Here is a 21,582-nt window from a genome sequence, read left to right on the forward strand (position 1 = left end):
CAGTTTGTTGTTCTGATCACAGATCTCCTCACCCAGTATTTTGGGAGATATAGATACACACACAATGTAGTGTCATGCTTTTTTTCTCATTTATTTTAGTCGATCGAACTTTGCTGTGGTGTGTCAAGACCCACACAATGCCTCTTGTCACACGACCATTAACCAAGAGCCGAGTCTCATACCGGGTTCACTGGTTCAAATGATCTGTGACGGCCAGGTCCAGTGACCACACCGCAAAAAAACAACCATACAGCCTGATGAACTGCTCATAGCGTGAATACACACCTAGATTGATGTATCATTTGCATTTTCCCTCCTGACTATTTGTTCTTGGTAGTGAGTCCACACCGAACCGGCACCCTGGTTAGAACCAACAGCCCAGTAAACACAGTGGAAGGAAACTGGCAAAACAGAAATGATTGAACTTTTATTGGTCCGTGTCTCCTCTCCCAAATCCACAGGCTTCTGCATTTTGCCAGTATTTCAGTGTGAATGGGGTTATATATAGTATTTCCATGTGTTTTAATATGGCTTTATATGAAAGTGGCTGCTCTAGGGCCCCAGTCTGTTGTCTGGACATACATGTTCTTGATCGAATGGCACACGTTCTCACCCTGGCAGGAGTCTTCATCTCATGCCACTCACACCACCCAGCTGCCGGGTGACGCAGCGATTGATGAGCAGCTGTTCTGGAAGGTGAGGTCTTTGGTATTCAATTCGTATCGCTGTGTGACGCAAGATGCTTGAGTTTCAACCTTCAGTAACCAAACCCTGGTGTCCCACTTGTAGCACAATGGATGGAGGAAGTGATGGGTAGAAAGTGTTGGCTGTTTATAAATTTAAACAATCCATATACAACCACACACATTTATTTTGGGTATTTGACAGACCAACATGGGGCCGCAGCATTCGCTCTTCTTGGCCAGAGGTCTCCCGTGTTTAGGAGACCAGGATTCTTGTCCGGGGTTCTCTGCTGCTAAAAACATTTCGGCGTTCGTGGGGAACAGCTGCACAGTGGATTTAGGCACAGGGAACCGGTCCAAGATACACATCCACAAAGCGGCAGGATTAGACCCGAGCCCTGCGGACACATATCTCAAGACTTGCTCATTTTCATTGTTATTTTGGTCGGGCAGCGAAGGGTCCCCAAACTAATGTGTTATATCTGCAGCATAATGCAGAGGGGTGTACGTCCAGGTCCGAGATGCTTGGGGTAGGTATGTTGAAAGTCAATTTGTAATCCACACTGTGCATTTGGACCATCACTTAATTTGTGTTAAAGTTTCCATGTTATAAATATTCAATTAAACACATGTATGAGAAGCAGAATCTTTTATTAGGCAATTACTTCAATTCAGTTGTAACAGATGGTCCCACAAGTACGAACGATATATGGCAACATGAAGGTGGAGCAGATCGTACGAGACCATGGGGAAAGCAATACGTTTCTCATTGTGTACAGTCACCATTTATTGAATAATCCTTTAATATTGTAAACTGTCTGAAAACAAACCTCTCTGGACTTAAACATATTCATATTCCAGTAAAATACCCATCAACTAACATTTTCACCATTATTTAATTGCTGCCCTTCATGGAAATCAAGAACCATGCCACAGAAAAAATATTTACATTGCACAGAAATGTGAAATTAACAAAACAAATATGGTCTTCATAAAAAAATTCAATAATTTATTAGCTTTTTTCATCAAAGTATAAACAGCTCTAATATTTGAAAAATGTTTCCGTTATGAAACAAAACAAACAAACGGGAGTCACAATTCTCACAAGGTGAATATGAATGTCTAGAAAAACAGTTCTTGGTTTGAGCTTCGCTTCACTCTCAGTCCTCCATCCTCTTATCGGAGCGATTCTGGCACTTCGACCTGTAATCAGGATGTAAATAAATATATTATCCCGGTTCTTAATTTAAACCTATTCGCTATCTGATAGCCCCGCTGAGCACATAGTTATATAAAGTCAGACGGACCACAAGAGAGCCAGGCGATTGGCATGGGCAGTAAAATTCTTTGTCTTCGTATCAGCTGTTTGGAGTCTGGTGTTGATCTGACTGAAGGTCGTGTTGACCAACGGACAAACTGATCTGAGGATATTCATTAGTTAATTACTTCACCAACTGATACCCCTCCATTAAATTGCTTACATTTTCATATATATTTATACATACACTTATATATTACACACTGCAATAAAACATATGTGAAGTGAAACAATATTGTAATAATTTTACTTTTTTATCAAATACTATAACATTGTCACTTATACATACCTGTCTCTCTCTCTGTCTCTTTCTCTGTCTGTGTGTGTCTCTCTCTCTCACACTCTGTGTCTGTCTCTCTGTGTCTCTGTCTCTGTCTCTCTGTGTCTCTGTCTCTGTCTCTCTGTATTTCTCTCTCTCTCACTTGCTCTCTATCGCTCCTACGTAGTTGTGTCTCTTGTACAGATAAGACCTTTGCTTAGGTTTAGTTAAAATAAAAGCTAACTGGTCACTGTATAATATATATATATATATATATATATATATATATATATATATATATATATTATATACACACAGATGGGTGACAAATTAAAGGAAAAAAACAACATAAAGTGACCCCCTCACTGTAGGGGTCCAGCAGTCAGGCCTGTCCCGTTCTCTTGGTGTCCCACACTTGCACTCGCCCACTTGTCCAGAACACAAACCAGTTGAGTGTCTGTGTGACTGAAGCTCCTGCCATTCATGCCCCAATAATGCCCCCTCTTTCAAAGTCACTTAGATCCTTTCCTCTTGCCATCTTGATCCAAAATCAAGGTCAACTGGGCCTGATCAGCATTTGTATACATGCCACACAGCATGAGAGGATGTTAATAACTGTATCAAGCAGTACACCTGTTTGGAGGCATCTGCATCCGTTATGTTCCTCTACTCAATTATTCAGGTTTTTCCTTTCATTTGTCGCCCGTCTGTATATACACACACACACACATACATATACTTTATAATGTAACAAACGTGTGTAAGAAGCAGACAGCGCTAATATGTTAGGAGTCCACTAAAGAGTATTGTGAAATCATGAGCACCAGCACGCTGGGCAATTAGTCTTTGATCTAATCTGCACCGAGGAGAACACGGCCGACTATTTATAGCACTATTAAGTGGAAAAATGTGGGGGTGGGGGGGGGTGCTGTTAACAGTCACTGATAGAGGTATTTACACAAGTTAGGGCTAACGCAGACAGGCAGTGCGTACCGGAGCTGCGCCAACTATTCTTTCCTCTCCACTGACAGCGGCATGATGGAGAGATAGCCCTGACATTGACATTGACATGCGTCTGGAAGGGCAGGCGCTTCAGATCGTGTCCTGAAGTCATGGGGGGTGAAGTCATGCGCCCCTTGTCACGAAGGGATTACTGGGTCAGGACAAAAGTCTGAGGCTGCCCTCCCTACGATCAGAGAGGCCTCACAAAAATGTTCCCTGTCCCTGCCTACAATGTGTACAGTATTGTAAAACCTAGTCAGCCAACTGAGCGAAGAAAGCAAACGCTTGTCCTCATTTGTGTATATTTACCCTTCTCAGCTGTCTCGTGCTGCTGTTCCGGATGGCTGACATGAGGTCGTCGTGCAGGGACCTCTGTGGTGTCGAGGGCCGGGACGTCTCCTCTGCCTTCTTCTCACAGATGGGCTTCAGAGCGTTCTTTAGTTCCTTCAGGATATTGTTCTCCTTCTCCGCCCGTTTGCCTTTCCTGCCTTTCGATTTCTGTGGCCCCGCCTGCTGTCTCTTTCTGGACTGCTCATGGAGTTTGATGGCCTCGGCTATCTTCCTGGTGGGCTTGCTCTTCTGTGGGCATGGTGGGGGTGGGGGAGGTGGGGGAGGAGGTGGAGGAGGAGGAGGCGGAGGCGGCGGAGGGGCGTTCTTTTTGAGCTGGGCGTTTCGGGGCACTTTGGGAGAGGACCACGGGGAGCTCTTCGGCGAAGAATAAGGGGAAGACGTTGGCGTCGCTCTCTGCAGGGCACTGGTCCTGGGGTTGGCCGGTGCCTCTGGCCCTTCCTTCCTCTCCAGCCCCAGCTGTCTCTGCTCCTGCAGCCTCTTCTGCCTGTGCCGGTCCTGGTTCCTCGTCAGGATGCTGGTCATGCTCATGCGCGGGCCCGGGAGCTCAAAGTGGTATCCCAGCTTGAGCAGAGTGGTGTTCTCCTTCAGGAGCTTGGCAATCTCCATCTCCACCTGCCCCCCGCAGATGTGTCTCTGGTTGTGGAAGCGCAGCTCTGTGAGGGCCGTGTTCTGCTGGAGGGCCCGCATGAGGGCCAGGATGCCCTTGCCGGTGATGAAGTTGGACTCGATGTTCAGGTTGGTGATACAGGTGTTCTCCTTGAGCATCTGGGCCAGGGCGAAGGCAACGCGGTCATCAGCGTGTGTGTTGGCCAGGCTGAAGACCCGCACGACCGTGTTGGTCTTCAGAGCCTCGGCGAAGCGGATGAGCGTGTCCTGCGAGACGTTCTCGATGTTGTTCAGGTTCACCTCGCTGGTGTCGGCGTCGTTGTTCACAATCTTCTCCAGGGCGTCGTCGATCACCGTTGGGTTTCCACACAGACGGCTGGCTGTCGCCTCGCTGCTTGGTTGTGTGCCGTTTCTAGCAGCGCCATTTTGTTTGTCTTCAGTCTGGCCGTTACAAAGGTTTAAAGGTTTCAGTTCCTTTAGCAGCAAAGTCCTGTTCCTGATTTTCTCTCCTTCATCTTCAACTGCAACTTTATTTTCAGTCACAGCTGCTACTACTTCTACTTTTTCTTCTTCTTCATGTTCACTTTCATCCTCCTCCTCTACCTCTTCCTCCTCCTCTTCCTCCTTTTCCTCCTCCTCTTCTTCTTCTTCCTCCTCCTCTTCAGTGTATGCCTCTGCTTCCGAAGCCTCACTGTTACTCTCCGTCACGCAGTCTTCATCACTGTCATCGGTGTGTTTCTCTCCTTCCTCCTCCTGGAAAGACACAACCGCATTGAAGTCCTCAGTCAGTGAAGCACAAACACTGATAGCTGTCATGACCTTTCAAAGCATGTAAATGTGAACATTTTTCACTAGAGAATGAATTGTATTTAAATGTCACAGAGATGAATTACAATAAAAGCCAGGATTGGGAAACTGTCTTAAAATCACTGTGCTCTGTGTGTTTCATGGTTTGAACGATTTGATTCAAGGTACATGACCTGTAACATAATGTGCAGCCTGTAAATAAGTATTTCATTCAGCTAATTAATCAGCTAATCAGACCAAATTAATTAGTGGGTGTTGGGTTTGAATCAGAAGCCTGAGAACACCATAGCCCTTGTCTGTGTTGTTTGTTTTTATGCTTTCCAACGAGCAGAACTGTTTCTCAGTCTTTAGTGAACTGTTAATGAACTGTTGATGAACTATATTGGAAACAAAGGCATTGACATGTCTGGCCTTCTTCTGACCTCTGACCTCTGGCCTCTGTATCTCTGTACCTCTGTATATTTGTATCTTTGCTGACCTCCCAGTTACTTAATTATATCCTTTTCAGAACCATTTCCAATCATTTAGCACTTTGCTTACATGAAAAAGGTGCAATCAAGCAATTAAAATGGGGCTCGGGTTGGGAAACTCTCTTTTCAGACATGAATGCATGACTCCCAGGATCATAAAGACTTTTCCCAGGTTTGTCTGGGGTCTTTACTTCATGGCCCCTGGCATCTCCAGTAGAGCTTGAGCTTTCATTGATAACATTTCTGATCTGTCTCTTTAGTTTGAACTTTTAGATAGGACTTTGCCTTCCTCCACATTATGAAGGACTTCACTTCACTTCCAGGAAAATCAAAACAGAACCACCTTCTTCCAGTCTTGTTTGTGTGCAGTGAATAGTTATTTATGTATGCATAATGTATACATACTCAACATGCCTTTAAACTTTTACGAATAATGTCCCAAAGTGGGGAATAAAAGTCTGTACCTGTTTCAGTCCCGAGCCCGTCCTCTCATTCTCCAGGAGTTTCCGAGTCTCGTTCTCCCAGTACTGTAGCAGGGCCTCTCTGCTGAATGTGCCCGTGGGGGTTTTCTCTGTCTGGTCCTTCTGCCTGAGTCCGATGGGGACGTTGTCGTCCGGGTCCAAATCAGACAGCTCCCTCTCCAACTCCTGCAGCTCCTCAGCGGTGAGGGAAGACAAGAGTTCATCCTCGTCGATGTCTTCGTATTTATCCAGCTCCTTGCGGTACCCAAACGCAGTCATAGCCCACTGCTTCCGCACAATCTGTTTAAAATGATTACTATTTCAGCTCGAGTCGCGTTCTCGTCTGCAGAGCGGAGCGCAGTCGCTGCCCAGCGTCCTTATCAATTTGTTTATGTACATCTGTCTGGGGCAGCAGCTGCAGGAGCTTTTAAAGGGGAATCATCAGGGACGGGGAACAATGTGTCTGGTCATGATGCACTTTCTTTTTTGGGAACCAGGCGTCAACCACATGGATTTACAGAGAGAATGCGAGATTGCTTAGTGCCTGTGGTCCCGGAGTGACAGGGGATCACAGACACATTGTCCATGACCAAATAAAGACCAACTGGAGTGGCATTGTTACTCAGTGTCGTACAAAAATGTTACCAATTGTGTTGCGTTATAGTGTACGGAAGATAAATGGCCTACATCGGAAATACACACACATACTCACATACACACATACTACTCACGTATTCTGAAAAGTGTGTGTATAAAATTACAGCCATCGTACAGTGTCCTACTAGGGGGGGAGGGGGCAACCACCACAACAACAACAACAACTGCAAGCGGAGAGTATTTAAACTTGGGTTCCTGTAGAGTTTGACAAAGTATATCCACACACGTTTGTTTTTCAACACAAAAACTCTATCGTGGCTGTTTCTGTTGTTATTTTTGCTAGTTTGTAACCCAATTTAACAGCCTATCACTCCTAAATCGGTTCCACCATCCCAGGAGAATGGATAAAGAGACCAAGGCAACAGAAAACAAACACACAAAACATGAGCTGAACCAGGCAGCTCATCTTACACTGGAGACGTGCAGAGAAACTCAGAATATAATGATCCAGGTACCATGTTGCCCTTAAAGATGGTGTAATGTGGAGGTTTAAATAAAACAACATTTCACAGTAAAGCAGGTGTTACTAGAAGTTGGTTTTAGATCCTTTACACTCAGTTTATTATAGACATAATCATGAACACAAGAACATGCTATTTTAACAGGCGTGCAACAGATACAGAATACAGATACAGAAGAAAACAAACGTGTCTATAATTAGCTCCTGCCGAAGCCCTATCAGTTAATTAGATCACATTAAAAAGTCTCCTTAAACACAACAGCTTCCCACCACAAATATGTTCTACGTCAGCACCGCATTTTCACCAAGTGACGGGGGTGCGAGCCAGAGGGAGGACATCGGTGCTTCATTCACAATTCACTCGGCATTTCAGTCACGTCTGAGCTGGGGGCCCACCGAGAGGCAGCCTTTAAGGGACGTGACTGGAGAACGAGTGAAAAAAACGAATTCTCCCAAGCACAGAGCCTCAGTGAGACCAAATAGACTGATTTGCAGAGTGTCCAGAGCACCTGTCGTGGCTTCCCTCCCGCGGGACTGGGTTCGCTCCCCGGTCTGCCGGGATGCAAGCTGAGTTACACACTAATTGAAGGAGAGGCCGATGATGGACGAGCTTCGGTCTTCTCCTGCTGGAAGGAGTCTTCGCTCTGTGGTGGTTTTGAAGGTCACGGGGAGGTGGGCACAGCACTACATTGAGAAGACCCTCTCTCAGCTGCTCCTCACAGCGGGGCTCGACTCTGTGTATTTTTCCGTCACGGTCCAGGGAGCTGGTAACACGGAGCTCCCATGTGCCGTGCATTTGCTAGCTGCAGAAACTCAACCTTCACCAGTGACTTCCCTCCATCACAGAATACAAGACTGAGCAGCCAAACGTGATTCTCAAAAGGGGATATGATAAGAAGTTGAGGGCAACATGCTTTTTCAAGCCTAATTCATGTAATTGATAGTTCATACGTCTTACAGGTGACCTCAACCCTCTTTACTCTAACCCCTTTTGAAAGCCTTCCTGTGCATGTGCATCGCGGGGGCCCCACTGTGCCGAGCCAAAACGCCTCCCGTATAAGTCGTACTCCTTGTACAGGATGTAGTTCTGTAGAACGGGGGGCAGAGGGAAGGAGGACGAGTAGTTCAATCTGCAGAGTCGAGTCAGCGATAACAGTTTTCGTATTGCGAGGCGGCACAGGTGCTTCAGCGGCCGTGGGTTTTCTGGGTGGGATGAAAAAGAGCGACTCAACCGAAAGAGAATTTTTTATTTTCAGAGCAAGTCAGACAACACACTGATGTGTGACTATCAGCTTAGAGTGATTGAGATATTTTTCTCAATAGAACCACCTTCAATAGATCACATCAGTATGTACTTTTTACAGAAGAAGTGTTTTTAATACAAATTCATGACACAAACATTTGAGTTCTGTTCTAAGGTTACCCTGTCCATGTTCTCATCATGTGTGATCCTACCAAGAGGCCGTTGCTGAGGTCACTGTGTTCTTGCACATGGAAACTCACTAACACTTCCCTAACACACAAGCAGACTCTATTACTGAATATCTCACACACAAGTTAACATCTGCCTGCATTGTGGCTGCAAGAAAGAGCTTTTAATCTTTTCTTCATCTGCATCAGCATCAAAACATCTAAAGGATGACATCTGCTTTGACCTCGAACTGAGTTCACTTCTGATCCACTACGCAACCCCAGGGTGATCAAAATCAGAAGTACATGATCAATTGTTTTCAGTTTCAATGTGCGTTGTTTGCACGTGGCTTCTATGGAGTTGTTTTTCTCCAAACTTTGTGTATACACTCACCTAAAGGATTATTAGGAACACCTGTTCAATTTCTCATTAATGCAATTATCTAACCAACCAATCACATGGCAGTTGCTTCAATGCATTTAGGGGTGTGGTCCTGGTCAAGACAATCTCCTGAACTCCAAACTGAATGTCTGAATGGGAAAGAAAGGTGATTTAAGCAATTTTGAGCGTGGCATGGTTGTTGGTGCCAGATGGGCCAGTCTGAGTATTTCACAATCTGCTCAGTTACTGGGATTTTCACGCACAACCATTTCTAGGGTTTACAAAGAATGGTGTGAAAAGGGAAAAACATCCAGTATGCGGCAGTCCTGTGGGCGAAAATGCCTTGTTGATGCTAGAGGTCAGAGGAGAATGGGCCGACTGATTCAAGCTGATAGAAGAGCAACTTTGACTGAAATAACCACTCGTTACTACCGAGGTATGCAGCAAAGCATTTGTGAAGCCACAACACGCACAACCTTGAGGCGGATGGGCTACAACAGCAGAAGACCCCACCGGGTACCACTCATCTCCACTACAAATAGGAAAAAGAGGCTACAATTTGCACAAGCTCACCAAAATTGGACAGTTGAAGACTGGAAAAATGTTGCCTGGTCTGATGAGTCTCGATTTCTGTTGAGACATTCAGATGGTAGAGTCAGAATTTGGCGTAAACAGAATGAGATCATGGATCCATCATGCCTTGTTACCACTGTGCAGGCTGGTGGTGGTGGTGTAATGGTGTGGGGGATGTTTTCTTGGCACACTTTAGGACCCTTAGTGCCAACTGGGCATCGTTTAAATGCCACGGCCTTCCTGAGTATTGTTTCTGACCATGTCCATCCCTTTATGACCACCATGTACCCATCCTCTGATGGCTACTCCCAGCAGGATAATGCACCATGTCACAAAGGTCGAATCATTTCAAATTGGTTTCTTGAACATGACAATGAGTTCACTGTACTAAACTGGCCCCCACAGACACCAGATCTCAACCCAATAGAGCATCTTTGGGATGTGGTGGAACGGGATGTGCATCCCACAAATCTCCATCAACTGCAAGATGCTATCCTATCAATTTGGGCCAACATTTCTAAAGAATGCTTTCAGCACCTTGTTGAATCAATGCCACGTAGAATTAAGGCAGTTCTGAAGGCGAAAGGGGGTCAAACACAGTATTAGTATGGTGTTCCTAATAATCCTTTAGGTGAGTGTACATACGCCTTCTTTCTCTGCCAACTTACCAAGTATTTCACAGATGTCTGGCCACTCGCTCTGCTTCTCCAGAACGGCTTTTAACTTGGGACATATGGGGACACGATTGACGTAATCCAGGAAGGTCAAGATCACGCGGCCACTCAGGTGCCCCATCCAGGACACGGTGATGAAGTCACAGAACTGGAAAAACAACACACGACAGCAGAGAGGTGACCCATTCGCAAGGACTATGACGCACGAAACTGTCAAGAGGGACGATAACCATTTTAGGCACAGCTGGGAACGTCCACGGCCAACGCAAAGATACACAACTGCACGACACAACAATCCTGTCTTCAAGTCAAAGAGCCATCGGTTCATATTTTGATGCTGTGGATGATCTGATTTATTTTAGCAACTTGTCATATTTGCAGATGATACTGAAATAGGTGGCTCAGCAGATACAATCTCGGCAACACAGGCTATTCAAAGGGATAATATTCAGTTGTGGGCCGACACCTGGCAGATGAAATTCAATGTGGACAAGTGCAAGGTATTACATGCAGGTAAAAAAAATGTCCACTATAATTACACTATGGGAGGAATAGAACTAGATGAAGTAACACATGAGAAAGACCTAGGAGTCTATGTGGACTCCTCACTTTCTCCATCCAAACAATGTGGGGAAGCAATAAAAAAGGCAAACACAATGTTAGGGTATATTGTTGCTGCTCTAGAGGCAGTTCAGAGGAGAGCAACCAGACTTATTCCAGGTCTGAAGGGAATGTCCTACTGAGAGACTGAGGACCTGAACCTTTTCACCCTGGAACAGAGGAGACTACGTGGGGACTTGATTCAAGTCTTCAAAATCATGAAAGGCATCGACCACATCAAACCAGAGGAGCTTTTCCAGATCAGCAGGGACACACGCACCCGGGGACACAAATGGAAATTGGGCTTCAAGGCATTCAAGACAGAAAACAGGAGACACTTCTTCACACAGAGAGGCGTCACAATCTGAACAAACTCCCCAGCGATGTGGCTGAAGAGACAATTTGGGAACATTCAAAAACAGACTGGATAGGATCCTTGGATCACTTAGTTACTAATGGTCACCAAACGAGCACGATGGGGCAAAATGGCCTCCTCTCGATTGGACACTTTCTTATGATCTTATGTTGTAACTGGTCACAATCTACATTTAAAATGGTTTATAATGGTCCAGACCTCAATATTCACATCACTCTCACACACACACGCCATATAGTATCCAACATTGATCAGGTCAGTGTGCGTACAAATGACAGTGCTGTGATTTCGGCCTACCCATGTGGTGGCAGACAGTGGAGAGATCGGTCACCGCCTGCCTAGCAACAGCTGAGGCTTGTATGAACAAAACAAAACCAAAACAACAAATAGTCATCTTTCTCATCTTTCTTCTTCCTCAGTTAATAAACAGTAAACAATTGTGGGGGGAGGGATTTTGGAAGAAGGCAGATCACTGAGCTGGGGAATAGCTAGAACACCATGTCCTGAGCTGTGCTGTCAGGACAGGAATGCTGTTGTGATAACAAACGAGAGTGGCAACGGTAACCACAATGTGTGCTTTCAATTTACCAGGGTCAGAGAGCACTGACAAACGAACACAGCTTCTCTCAGATATGCTCGGAAGTATCCGTGGCTCCTTACGATGGGGGGGCCGACACTTATGTGTGCCTGTGTGTCTTTTAAATCAGATTTGATAGCAGCACCTCACACTGCCAATACTGATCCTACTGGGCCAGTCTGGACCCAGTCCTTTCTCATCTGTTTTACTCACGGGGGTGTTCTTTGTGCCGGACCTGGTAAACCCGGACACGATGTTCTCCAGGTTGTGGCTTATCAGCAGGGCGGTGGTGTCGAGTCTCTTGTGTTTGCACTGGAAGCACTTGGTGACATCGAAGCCGTTGTTCAGCAGCAGGCGCATCATCATCTCGTTTTTCAGACAGTACTGGATGGCCGAGGGGAAGGTGGTGTCGTGGATCATGGTGAAGTACGAGTTCACGTTCGCCCCGCTCTCCAGCAGCATCCGCACGATCTCGAAATTCAGCGCCCGCACGGCCACCAGCAGGCAGTTCAGCGGGTCTAAGTTGGGCTTGGCGCCGGCCTTCAGCAGCAGCTGGGTGCAGGTCACGTTCCCGTTGGAGACGGCAAAAAAGAGCGGGGTCCTCCGGCCGTCATTGTATTTCTGGGACAGGGTTTGGCTCAGGAGGCAGTTGACGTCGAATCCGTTCTCGATGAGCAGCTCCAGACACTGGTTGCTGCCTCCGTCCGCCGCAGAGTGGACGGGGCTCACACCACAGTCCTGGATGGCCTTCTTGGACGTGATGGGGATGAGGATCTTCAGAGCCCTGTGGGAGACAAGTTCTAGAGTGTAGCAGTCACCCACGATGGGGAATGTCCAAGTACTGTTCTACAAGTGACTTACACCAAATATGTATTTAAGTCAGTAATACACATTGTAAGCAATGGTTGATAAAAACCATTATCTCTCACTGCACAGTTCTGCCATTTTTCTGTGAGAGTCCCACGGAAACCTGAAAGAAACAGGAAGGTAACACCTAGTCAGTGTTTCTCAGCGGGGCGAGCCGTGGACTGGGGTCGATAAATGCCTGCAAACTGCCCTATATGGAATTTGAAAGGCAGTCATTATCGAGGAAAGCCCGACACTCATAAGCATGACTGAAAAATTATAATTAAATAGCAACCAGTCCTATTAAGGGAATATGAGTAAAGCAAACGAGAAGGCCTCCACTGCCCAACTATAGGAACCCAGACATTAAAAAACACACATTCCCATAGTTGACACAAAATGTAGGATGCGCTTTTCTATCACAATCTAATGCAAAAAAACAGAACACCTACAGCTGTTAATGTCTTTGTCACTTGTTTGTTTTGTTTTCTTCCAACAACAGCACACAGATGGAGCAGCGCATCTCAGCCGTACTTACAGGTAATTACTTTTGTACGCTGCTCTGTGTATGGGCAACAGTCCACTCCTGGACGGCAGGTTGGGACTGGCTCCGTACTCCAGCAGCAGCTCCAGACAGTCTGGATTCCCGCCTTCGGCTGCGTCGCATAAAACAGACTCCCCGTTGTAAGACTGAGCATTGACATCGCCACCTGGTGGGGGAAAAGGGAACAGATTTAGCGGCTCCTGTCACGTGACTGCTCAGCTGATTGATCATTTGATGACGTCTCGGCCGGTGATCTGACTCTGACCTTTATGAATGAGCAGCTCCAGCACGTCGCTTTGGCCGTACTCTGCGGCGACTCCCAGGGCAGTGACCCCATGGCTGCTCCTCTGGGACACCGAGCCGCCGTTGTGCAGGAACAGAGTCATGATGTCACTGCGGCCCGTCTTGGCCGCCTCGTGAACGGCAGTCCACTTCTTGTGAGAGACCTGGTTGACCAGGGCCCCATTCCTGATGAGGATGTCCGCCATTCTGTATGAGCCGTTTCTCACGGCTTTGTGAGACACGTACGCACACACACAGAGAAAGAAAGCAGACGTGTCAGTGTGTTTCTTTGAATTTTGTTATTTCCCCTTCATAACATAGCCCCCAATTTGTATTCATGAGCAAGGGGAGAAAAATATGAATAGCCATGTGTGTACATGTGTGACAGCAAAGCCACTTTCAGAGTCTCTGAGTGAAACAGACACAACTGAAGCAACGCATGTGAACTCAGGGATACATTCCTTTGGCTTTTGGCCATTTCTCCAATCTTGTGATGCAGTCAGTGAGGCTGTTCTCATTTGTGTGCTAATGTGAGTCTGCAAATCCTATTTTCTAAAGCTACATCTACTCATTAAGAGCTGGAAATGTTTCCTAAAATTGGTCTTTTTGAGCAAATAGTGTGAATAACCCCCCGAGTGCAGGTAGAATGAAAACTACAAGACACCGGGGGTCCGAGACTGGGCGGACAGGAGCATGACTGGACTAGAGAGCCGCTACCGAGCAGAAGCGGAGTCTCGTTGCTGCAGTTGGTGGTGTGCGGGGACGCGCCCTTGTCCAGCAGGGCCCTGACATTCTCCTCCAGCCCAGCCTTCGCTGCGAGGGTCAGAGCCGTCTCGCCGTCTGCTGTCGTCTGCTCCAGATTGATTTCGCAGGAAGCTGAACAACAAGCAGACAAACAAAATCGCTCACTCATTTGCCACCTCAGTTCATGACATCTATTGACATCTATACAGGGGAGCTGTTACGGATGTAAGATTTGTGACTGTGACTTGTGTAGATCTCAGGAAAATAAAATAAATCTAAATTCAAAGCCTGACACACACACACACACACAGACACAGTGTTAGCACTACATACTGTTAGTACTGTCAAGGGCATCGTTAAGCAGGGGAAAACATTAATGATTCATGGTGCCCTAGCCTGGTAGGGCCCCCTAAATATTTTGAAAATTATTTGTTAGACAAAAAAATCTGTGATGAAAATTAAAACGTATAACCATAAACAAATCAGGCATCTCTACCCAACCATTCCGTTATTAGTTAATAGTTAATTAGCTATTATTTATATATTATTATAACTCTATTCCCCATTAGTTGTGTGATATTTGTTAGCTAGCTAGACTAAAATTTAAACCTAACATGTACCTATCCATACTGTAGATGCTACTACTACTACTGCTGTAGACAAAGATCCCAACGTGTGTCTACTACATGAAACTGCGGACCTTGGAGGTGAGGCACTTGTTTTGTAGCAGCAGCAGCATAACTAGACCATTTTTAAATTGTAAAGTTAGGCACATGATGACTTAGACACATTTAAATACGTATTCTATTGGATATGTATACTATTAAAACGTTTTTTCTTTCAGTAGTAGAGCGAACATTAAACCTACATTTTCCTTTGTTTACTCACTTTCTAGTGCCTAGAGAGCCCCAGGGAGGCAGAATCTCAGCAGAAAGCTGCCCGACAGACTCTGATGCAGAGGAGAGCAGGGAGGAGGAAGAGGAGTTAAAAAGTAGCAGCAGTGCCAGTGAAGGAGTGACTGAAGAGATTGAACAAGCAAGTAATAAGGGAAAGGAAGAGTATGGAGAAATTCGAAGAGAGGAAGATGAGGTTTTAGATGATCCAGCACTGTGGCCAGAGAAAGTACAAGACCATGAAAGAGAAGCTATTGTTCGCAGACTAGCCAACAGGTGTGGTGAGGAGACAGAACTGTATAAAATCATGTCCCCAGACTCAGAAGACAAGCCATTCCCCAACTATGTACAGTACAGTAAGTCAGCAAATGGAAGAGAAAAGGTGCAGAGAGACTGGCTTATTTATAGTAAGTGTAAAGGCATTATATTGCATTCCATGCACTGTTTTGACTCATGAGCAAAGTAAACCATCACCCAGTTCTCTGAATAGTAAGGATGGCTATAAGATATTATCAGTGAAATGCTGGAGAATGTATGACAAAACAACCAGAGCATGAGGATGGTGTGTCTCACAAGAACTGTTAGTGGAAATGGAGCATACTGCAGCATACTGTAAGAACAGCAACAGGTATAGTCAGCTGCAGAAACAAATCCAGTCAGAAATGTATAAAAACAGAGCACTTCTAGAAAGATTTTGGATGTGACACTGTACTTAGCATATAGGAATCTGCGCTCCCGGGGGAAATCACTCAATCTTGATGATGTGCATAATGGACATTACCTAATAACACATATTGTTCAGTACGTTATTTTAATCTGAAACATTCTGATTTCTGTGTTGTTCTATATTGTTTTTTTTGGCAACGCCCCTGAGTACTGTTGTTAATACACAGTAATAGTGTCAATTCGTGTTGTAACGTGACTGTCTAATGAAATCCATCGACTCACCATCCAGGACAATCTCCAGGATCTGGACGATGGGCTGCACTGCGGCCACATGAACAGGCAGCCATCCTCTCCCGTCTGCCTCCGCGAAGGCTGGCTGATATTCTGTGAGCTGCTGGAGGGTAAACACTTCCCCTGCAGAATAGGGAACCAGAATCGCTCGTCTCTGCTCATAGTTGCCTCTCATGGGAAGAAACGAAAGACAGAGAAAAGAAAATAACCCCCCCCCCTCGTACCGTTCTGTATGGCCGCTATGATCACTTGGTTTTCTTCACTTGTTTCGTCTGAACTAAGGAAGGAGAAACGAGATAATAAACATCTGGAAATATCTCTGAAGCATTTTACTGCCAAGGTTAATGTGTTCAAAAGGAGCTGAGCCAAAACAAGGAAATGCAATGGTTCCAGTTTGGATCTTTACAGCACTTTTTAAAACACAGAGTGATTGGAAAACGCTATTTTTAAAAGGTACAAATGAGATGTGAATGTAAACTATCAGTGACCCTCTATAAGCTTTCCTTTATATGATGATTCCTATAGTTCAATCAAATGATTCAGGGTCAGTGTTGTATAGCTGCCAGTTGCAGACATCAAGGATATAATGAATTATACTGAATTGGTGAGTGATAAACCCATGCTAATCAGTCCCTTTCCCTGCCCTGTCTTTGCACAGTTCTCTATACCTGTCTCTAAGTGTCGCTGTGCTGGGTGGGCTTGATTCTTCAATGCTCAGCTGAATTGCATACTGCAGCAGTTCATCTTCATCCATTTCATCTATTGCATCCATCGCTTTCAAGTAAACAAAGCACAAAATATATATTTAGATGTGCTTGGCATTTACATGACAGACGGTAGAGTAGTGCTGCCTATAAACTTAGCATTAGCTCACTAAGAGTTGGAGTTAAACCCTACTGCATTTCACCCCTATTCTGATATAAGTAATAAAAACACAAATAACAAATACAACAATAAACAAATTCTCTCGATTAAAAGCATTAACAAAAGCATTATTCTGGACTTTTAACAGCAAAAAGCAATACAAAATGAATACAACAAAACGACTATTTAAACAACAAAGAATATTCTGCATTGCATTTACTTAACCTGATCTCAAGAGTATTAAACCTTCAAAGCAGAAGGCATTGTCAGATTCCCATTAAAACAATGAACAAGAGAGGTTTATCCACAGCTGTTCAATATTATTAATATTTAGCAATTTATCAAGTTATTCAAAGTGCATGTTTCATAGAAAAGCATTGGATAGCTGCTGCTTTAAGCAGAAGACAAACCTCACCTTTAGACATCTGTCCACTCACACTATCATCAGATGTGTGAACTGGTGCAGGGGTCCGGGGAATTGTGACTGTGAGCTCTTGTGTCTGAAATAAATAGGCAATATATAGGGTATACTGAGGTTATATTTAGACGTGACGTCCTGTGACTGCATCAGGGTCTGTGTCTGAGAATGCTAATCAGAAGTGCAAGTTCATAAACATCCCAGAAGTAGTATTTGGGGGAATTGTGATTATTGTGATTGTGTTTTAGCATTTATTCTTCAATACACTTCCATTTTTATATTACAATAACCCAAAAGACAAAGCCACCCAATGTTAGGCAAACTGTTCCCATTTCCCCAAATTAAAACATTGATATATGTTGTATTCATTTTTATGATGAATATTAACATTTCTTATAAAAAAATGAATGGGATTTAAGAATATGAGCGGGGATATGCAGTGTCTTATATGACAGTTTAGCCATTAGACTAATACAAAGTCAAAACAATGAAATGAAACCGATAATTCAAATTAATCTCTTCCAAAACTGTTCATATTTTCCACCCAATGTCATTTTGTTTACAGCTTATCTAACTATACAGGAATGTGAAAGCAGTCATTGAATGACAACATTGCTGGTTTCATAAGGCAAGACAGAGAAATTAACTTATTCCTTGAGAGAAATGTATGGAAAGGTCTGGAAAGGGTCATCTAAAAACGGCGAGCGAAGCAATCCTGCAAGACTGCTTGGGGTGCCTCTGACACATGGAAATAGCTGGCAGACATGGCTGATAAACACTGCGGCTCAGGTGTCTCATGTTACACAATTTCATATGGGTCACATACCTAAACTGCGAAATAACACATGCATGACTCGATTGGTCAGGTCTGAGGGTTACAGACATAAACATATAGGTATAATATTTCCAAACATGGAGGCCATCTTTACTGATAATCAGATCACTGCAATCACCAAAAAATGAACTGCTAGTTGTAAACCACCGTATAAAACCATTACAATACTGGAGAGAGCATTGTTAATGACAGATAGAATAGTTTAGGGGTTAAAGAGTAATGTAATAGTAAGTTAACGAAACTTTGAAGACACTTAAATTAAATATCGAAAATGTAGTTAGGGCGCTTTCCGTCGCCGGGTTTATTCTCACCCAAGATGGCGGACCCAGCTCTCGCTCTATGATTGGGCGATGTATTAATTTGCCCTGTTGTCCCATAAACCCTTGCGAGGCATCATGGCCGGCTTGCTGAAAAAGGTAAGAATGGAGGTCACACTTAATAACAAACATTATCAGGGCAAATTGTGTGAAATTATATTTACAAAGTTGTCACAGAGGCAGGCAAGGAGTCCACAATAAAACACGTACAGACTTTGTACAAAGTGTCTTTTTTCGGCCTTTACCCGATTTGACAGCAGGGTATTAACTAGCCAGCTCACGTTCATTATAAACAGATTCCGTGGAATAGGTGTTTATTTATTCGTTTTAATCGTCTTTAAATTTTCATATTTTTGTAGTAACACCTTAGCTGTTACACGACTGTATTGTTATTGGAAAACGGTTTTGTGCATTCAGTGCTCGTCTAAAATGTATTGTGTGTGTGTGTGTGTGTGTGTGTGTGTGTGTATGTATGTGTGTGTGTGCATGTATGTATGTATGTATGTGTGTACATACACCGATCAGCCATAACATTATGACCACTGACAGGTGAAGTGAATGACACTGATAATCTCGTTATCATGGCACCTGTCAGTGGGTGGGATATATTAGACAGCAAGTGAATATTTTGTTCTCAAAGTTGATGTGTTAGAAGCAGGAAAAATGGGCAGCGTAAGGATCTGAGCGACTTTGACAAGGGCCAAATTGTGATGGCTAGACGACTGGGTCAGAGCATCTCCAAAACTGCAGCTCTTGTGGGGTGTTCCCGGTCTGCAGTGGTCAGTACCTATCAAAAGTGGTCCAAGGAAGGAAAAGCGGTGAACCGGCGACAGGGTCATGGGCGGCCAAGGCTCATTGATGCATGTGGGGAGCGAAGGCTGGCCCGTGTGGTCCGATCCAACAGACGAGCTACTGTAGCTCAAATTGCTGAAAAAGTTCATGCTGGTTCTGATAGAAAGGTGTCAGAAGACACAGTGCATCGCAGTTTGTTGCGTATGGGGCTGCGCAGCCGCAGACCAGTCAGGGTGCCCATGCTGACCCCTGTCCACTGCCGAAAGTGCCTACAATGGGCACGTGAGCATCAGAACTGGAGCACGGAGCAATGGAAGAAGGTGGCCTGGTCTGATGAATCACGTTTTCTTTTACATCGCATGGATGGCCGGGTGCATGTGCGTCGCTTACCTGGAGAACACATGACACCAGGATGCACTATGGGAAGAAGGCAAGCCGGCGGAGGCAGTGTGATGCTTTGGGCAATGTTCTGCCATTCTCGTGGATGTTACTTTGACACGTACCACCTACCTAAGCATTGTTGCAGACCATGAACACCCTTTCATGGAAACGGTATTCCCTGATTGCATTGGCCTCTTTCAGCAGGATAATGCGCCCTGCCACAAAGCAAAAATGGTTCAGGAATGGTTTGAGGACACAACGAGTTCAAGGTGTTGACTTGGCCTCCAAATTCCCCAGATCTCAATCCAATCGAGCGTCTGTGGGATGTGCTGGACAAACAAGTCCGATCCATGGAGGCCCCACCTCGCAACTTACAGGACTTAAAGGATCTGCTGCTAACGTCTTGGTGCCAGATACCACAGCACACCTTCAGAGGTCAAGTGGAGTCCATGCCTCGACGGGTCAGGGCTGTTTTGGTGGCAAAAGGGGGACCTACACAATATTAGGCAGGTGGTCATAATGTTATGGCTGATCGGTGTGTGTGTGTGTGTATATAATATATATATATATAACCTCTATTTACAGCTGAGTGTTTTTATTATAATGTATTGTATTTTTTGCAGACTACAGGCTTGGTGGGTCTGGCAGTGTCTCACAATCCACATGATGTAAGTTACAAATATATTCCTGTATAATATTGTTTTTTTTACTGTTAAATTAAATAAGTACATTTTCATTAGAAATAAACGTGGGGCTCAAAGGCTTCCTTGATCTTCATTCATAAATCCTGGGTCATCGTCGTTCCTTTATTTTTAGTGTTTCTCCCAGAAGTGTTCAGCTGCTTCTTACTGAACACGGCATTGTTTTAAATATCCTCAATACAATAACTGTAGCATTGATCTAAAAGAGCCCGCATGTTTCTGTTTATATAACATCTATAGACCTTGTCTGTAAATGTATGACATTTTGAGACCTGTAACATGGTTCATAGGAAGCTAAATGTCCATCCTGTGTCTTTTTCAGCGTCTCAGGGTACTTTATACAAAGATCCTGGCTTCTCTACAGTCCATCCCACAGGACGCTGCCTACAGGAGATACACAGAGCAGGTCATCAGCCAGAGGTTTGATCTGGTGAAATCGGTAAGGTGTAGCTCTACCCGCAAGTCTGACCATCCCAAGTCCCTGCTGAGTGTCTTATTTGTACTTATGGTTTAATGTTGTTTGTTGAAGGAACCTGATGTGGAGAAGCTGGAGAAGAAGATCAACAGTGGGCAGATAGAGGAGGTGATTTTACAGGTAACGGCTGCCCAGTTCACACAACCATCCCTTCTGCTTTGTTCTTGCCCCAAAATTTTCGCGCTGGACGCCTAATATCTGTGTGTGTGACTATCTGCTGCCCCAGTAGATCTGAAACGCGTGAAGCTTCTGTAGCTCGTGTGTGTGTGTGGGCCGACGGATTTAAATGTTGCTTTTTAATTTAACGTCGGTACTGTTTTGCCCCGCAGGCGGAGAACGAGCTGTCTTTGTCCAGGAAGATGTTAGAATGGAAACCCTGGGAGCCTTTAGTGGAAGAAGCTCCCGCTAACCAGTGGAAATGGCCGATTTAAAGACAACCGGCGAAGAGAAACCGGCCAAACAAACTTCGAACTAGAAACTAAAACCTCGTCTTTTATGGTTTATTCTACTGCAGTACAGATGTAATTAATGTGTGTTTTCTTCAACAAAAAATAAACGTACTATGTATGAAAAAATCTGCGGTGTTTTTTATCTTGCTGTGTTTTCTCTGGAGACTTGTCTGGTGTTCGTGTTGATGAGAGAGTGAACCTCGCTCGGGTCTTCTTGTCATTGAATGGTTGGGTTTGCATGAGGTGGGAAAAGGATCTCTGGAAGCAGAGGGATGGAAAGCAATTGCAATTTAAGGTTCCCCTCTCACTGCCAGCCTGCCTCAGTCCTGATAATATCTTGGATGAAAGTGGGGTCACTCCCTCTTCAGACTGGTTTCTTGGTAGATACTTGCATCGTAAAAACAATTACCAGGGGAAA

The 21,582-nt window shown here is 44.7% G+C and overlaps 3 protein-coding genes across 3 annotated transcripts; 1 reads left to right on the top strand and 2 right to left on the bottom strand.

The window, feature by feature from the left end:
• Positions 1–1,317: 1,317 nt before the first annotated feature.
• Positions 1,318–6,373, bottom strand: LOC136771767 (leiomodin-2). The gene is made up of 3 exons (XM_066724273.1): positions 5,961–6,373; positions 3,572–4,972; positions 1,318–1,886 (listed from the first exon to the last, which is right to left on the bottom strand). The coding sequence occupies exons 1-3, from the start codon at positions 6,234–6,236 to the stop codon at positions 1,860–1,862; spliced, it is 1,704 nt and encodes a 567-aa protein (XP_066580370.1). The 5' UTR covers positions 6,237–6,373; the 3' UTR covers positions 1,318–1,859.
• A 764-nt stretch (positions 6,374–7,137) lies between these two features.
• Positions 7,138–16,704, bottom strand: asb15a (ankyrin repeat and SOCS box containing 15a). Its single transcript, XM_066723769.1, has 9 exons — positions 16,601–16,704; positions 16,157–16,194; positions 15,924–16,055; positions 14,056–14,214; positions 13,322–13,567; positions 13,051–13,222; positions 11,880–12,450; positions 10,108–10,261; positions 7,138–8,277 (listed from the first exon to the last, which is right to left on the bottom strand). The coding sequence occupies exons 1-9, from the start codon at positions 16,702–16,704 to the stop codon at positions 8,051–8,053; spliced, it is 1,803 nt and encodes a 600-aa protein (XP_066579866.1). The 3' UTR covers positions 7,138–8,050.
• Positions 16,705–18,374: 1,670 nt separating this feature from the next.
• Positions 18,375–21,290, top strand: ndufa5 (NADH:ubiquinone oxidoreductase subunit A5). Its single transcript, XM_066723770.1, has 5 exons — positions 18,375–18,465; positions 20,163–20,207; positions 20,563–20,679; positions 20,770–20,835; positions 21,045–21,290. Exons 1-5 carry the CDS (start codon positions 18,445–18,447, stop codon positions 21,144–21,146), a joined length of 351 nt encoding a protein of 116 aa, XP_066579867.1. The 5' UTR covers positions 18,375–18,444; the 3' UTR covers positions 21,147–21,290.
• Positions 21,291–21,582: the final 292 nt, after the last annotated feature.

This window comes from Amia ocellicauda, chromosome 15, assembly GCF_036373705.1.
Source record: "Amia ocellicauda isolate fAmiCal2 chromosome 15, fAmiCal2.hap1, whole genome shotgun sequence".
NCBI lineage: Eukaryota > Metazoa > Chordata > Actinopteri > Amiiformes > Amiidae > Amia > Amia ocellicauda.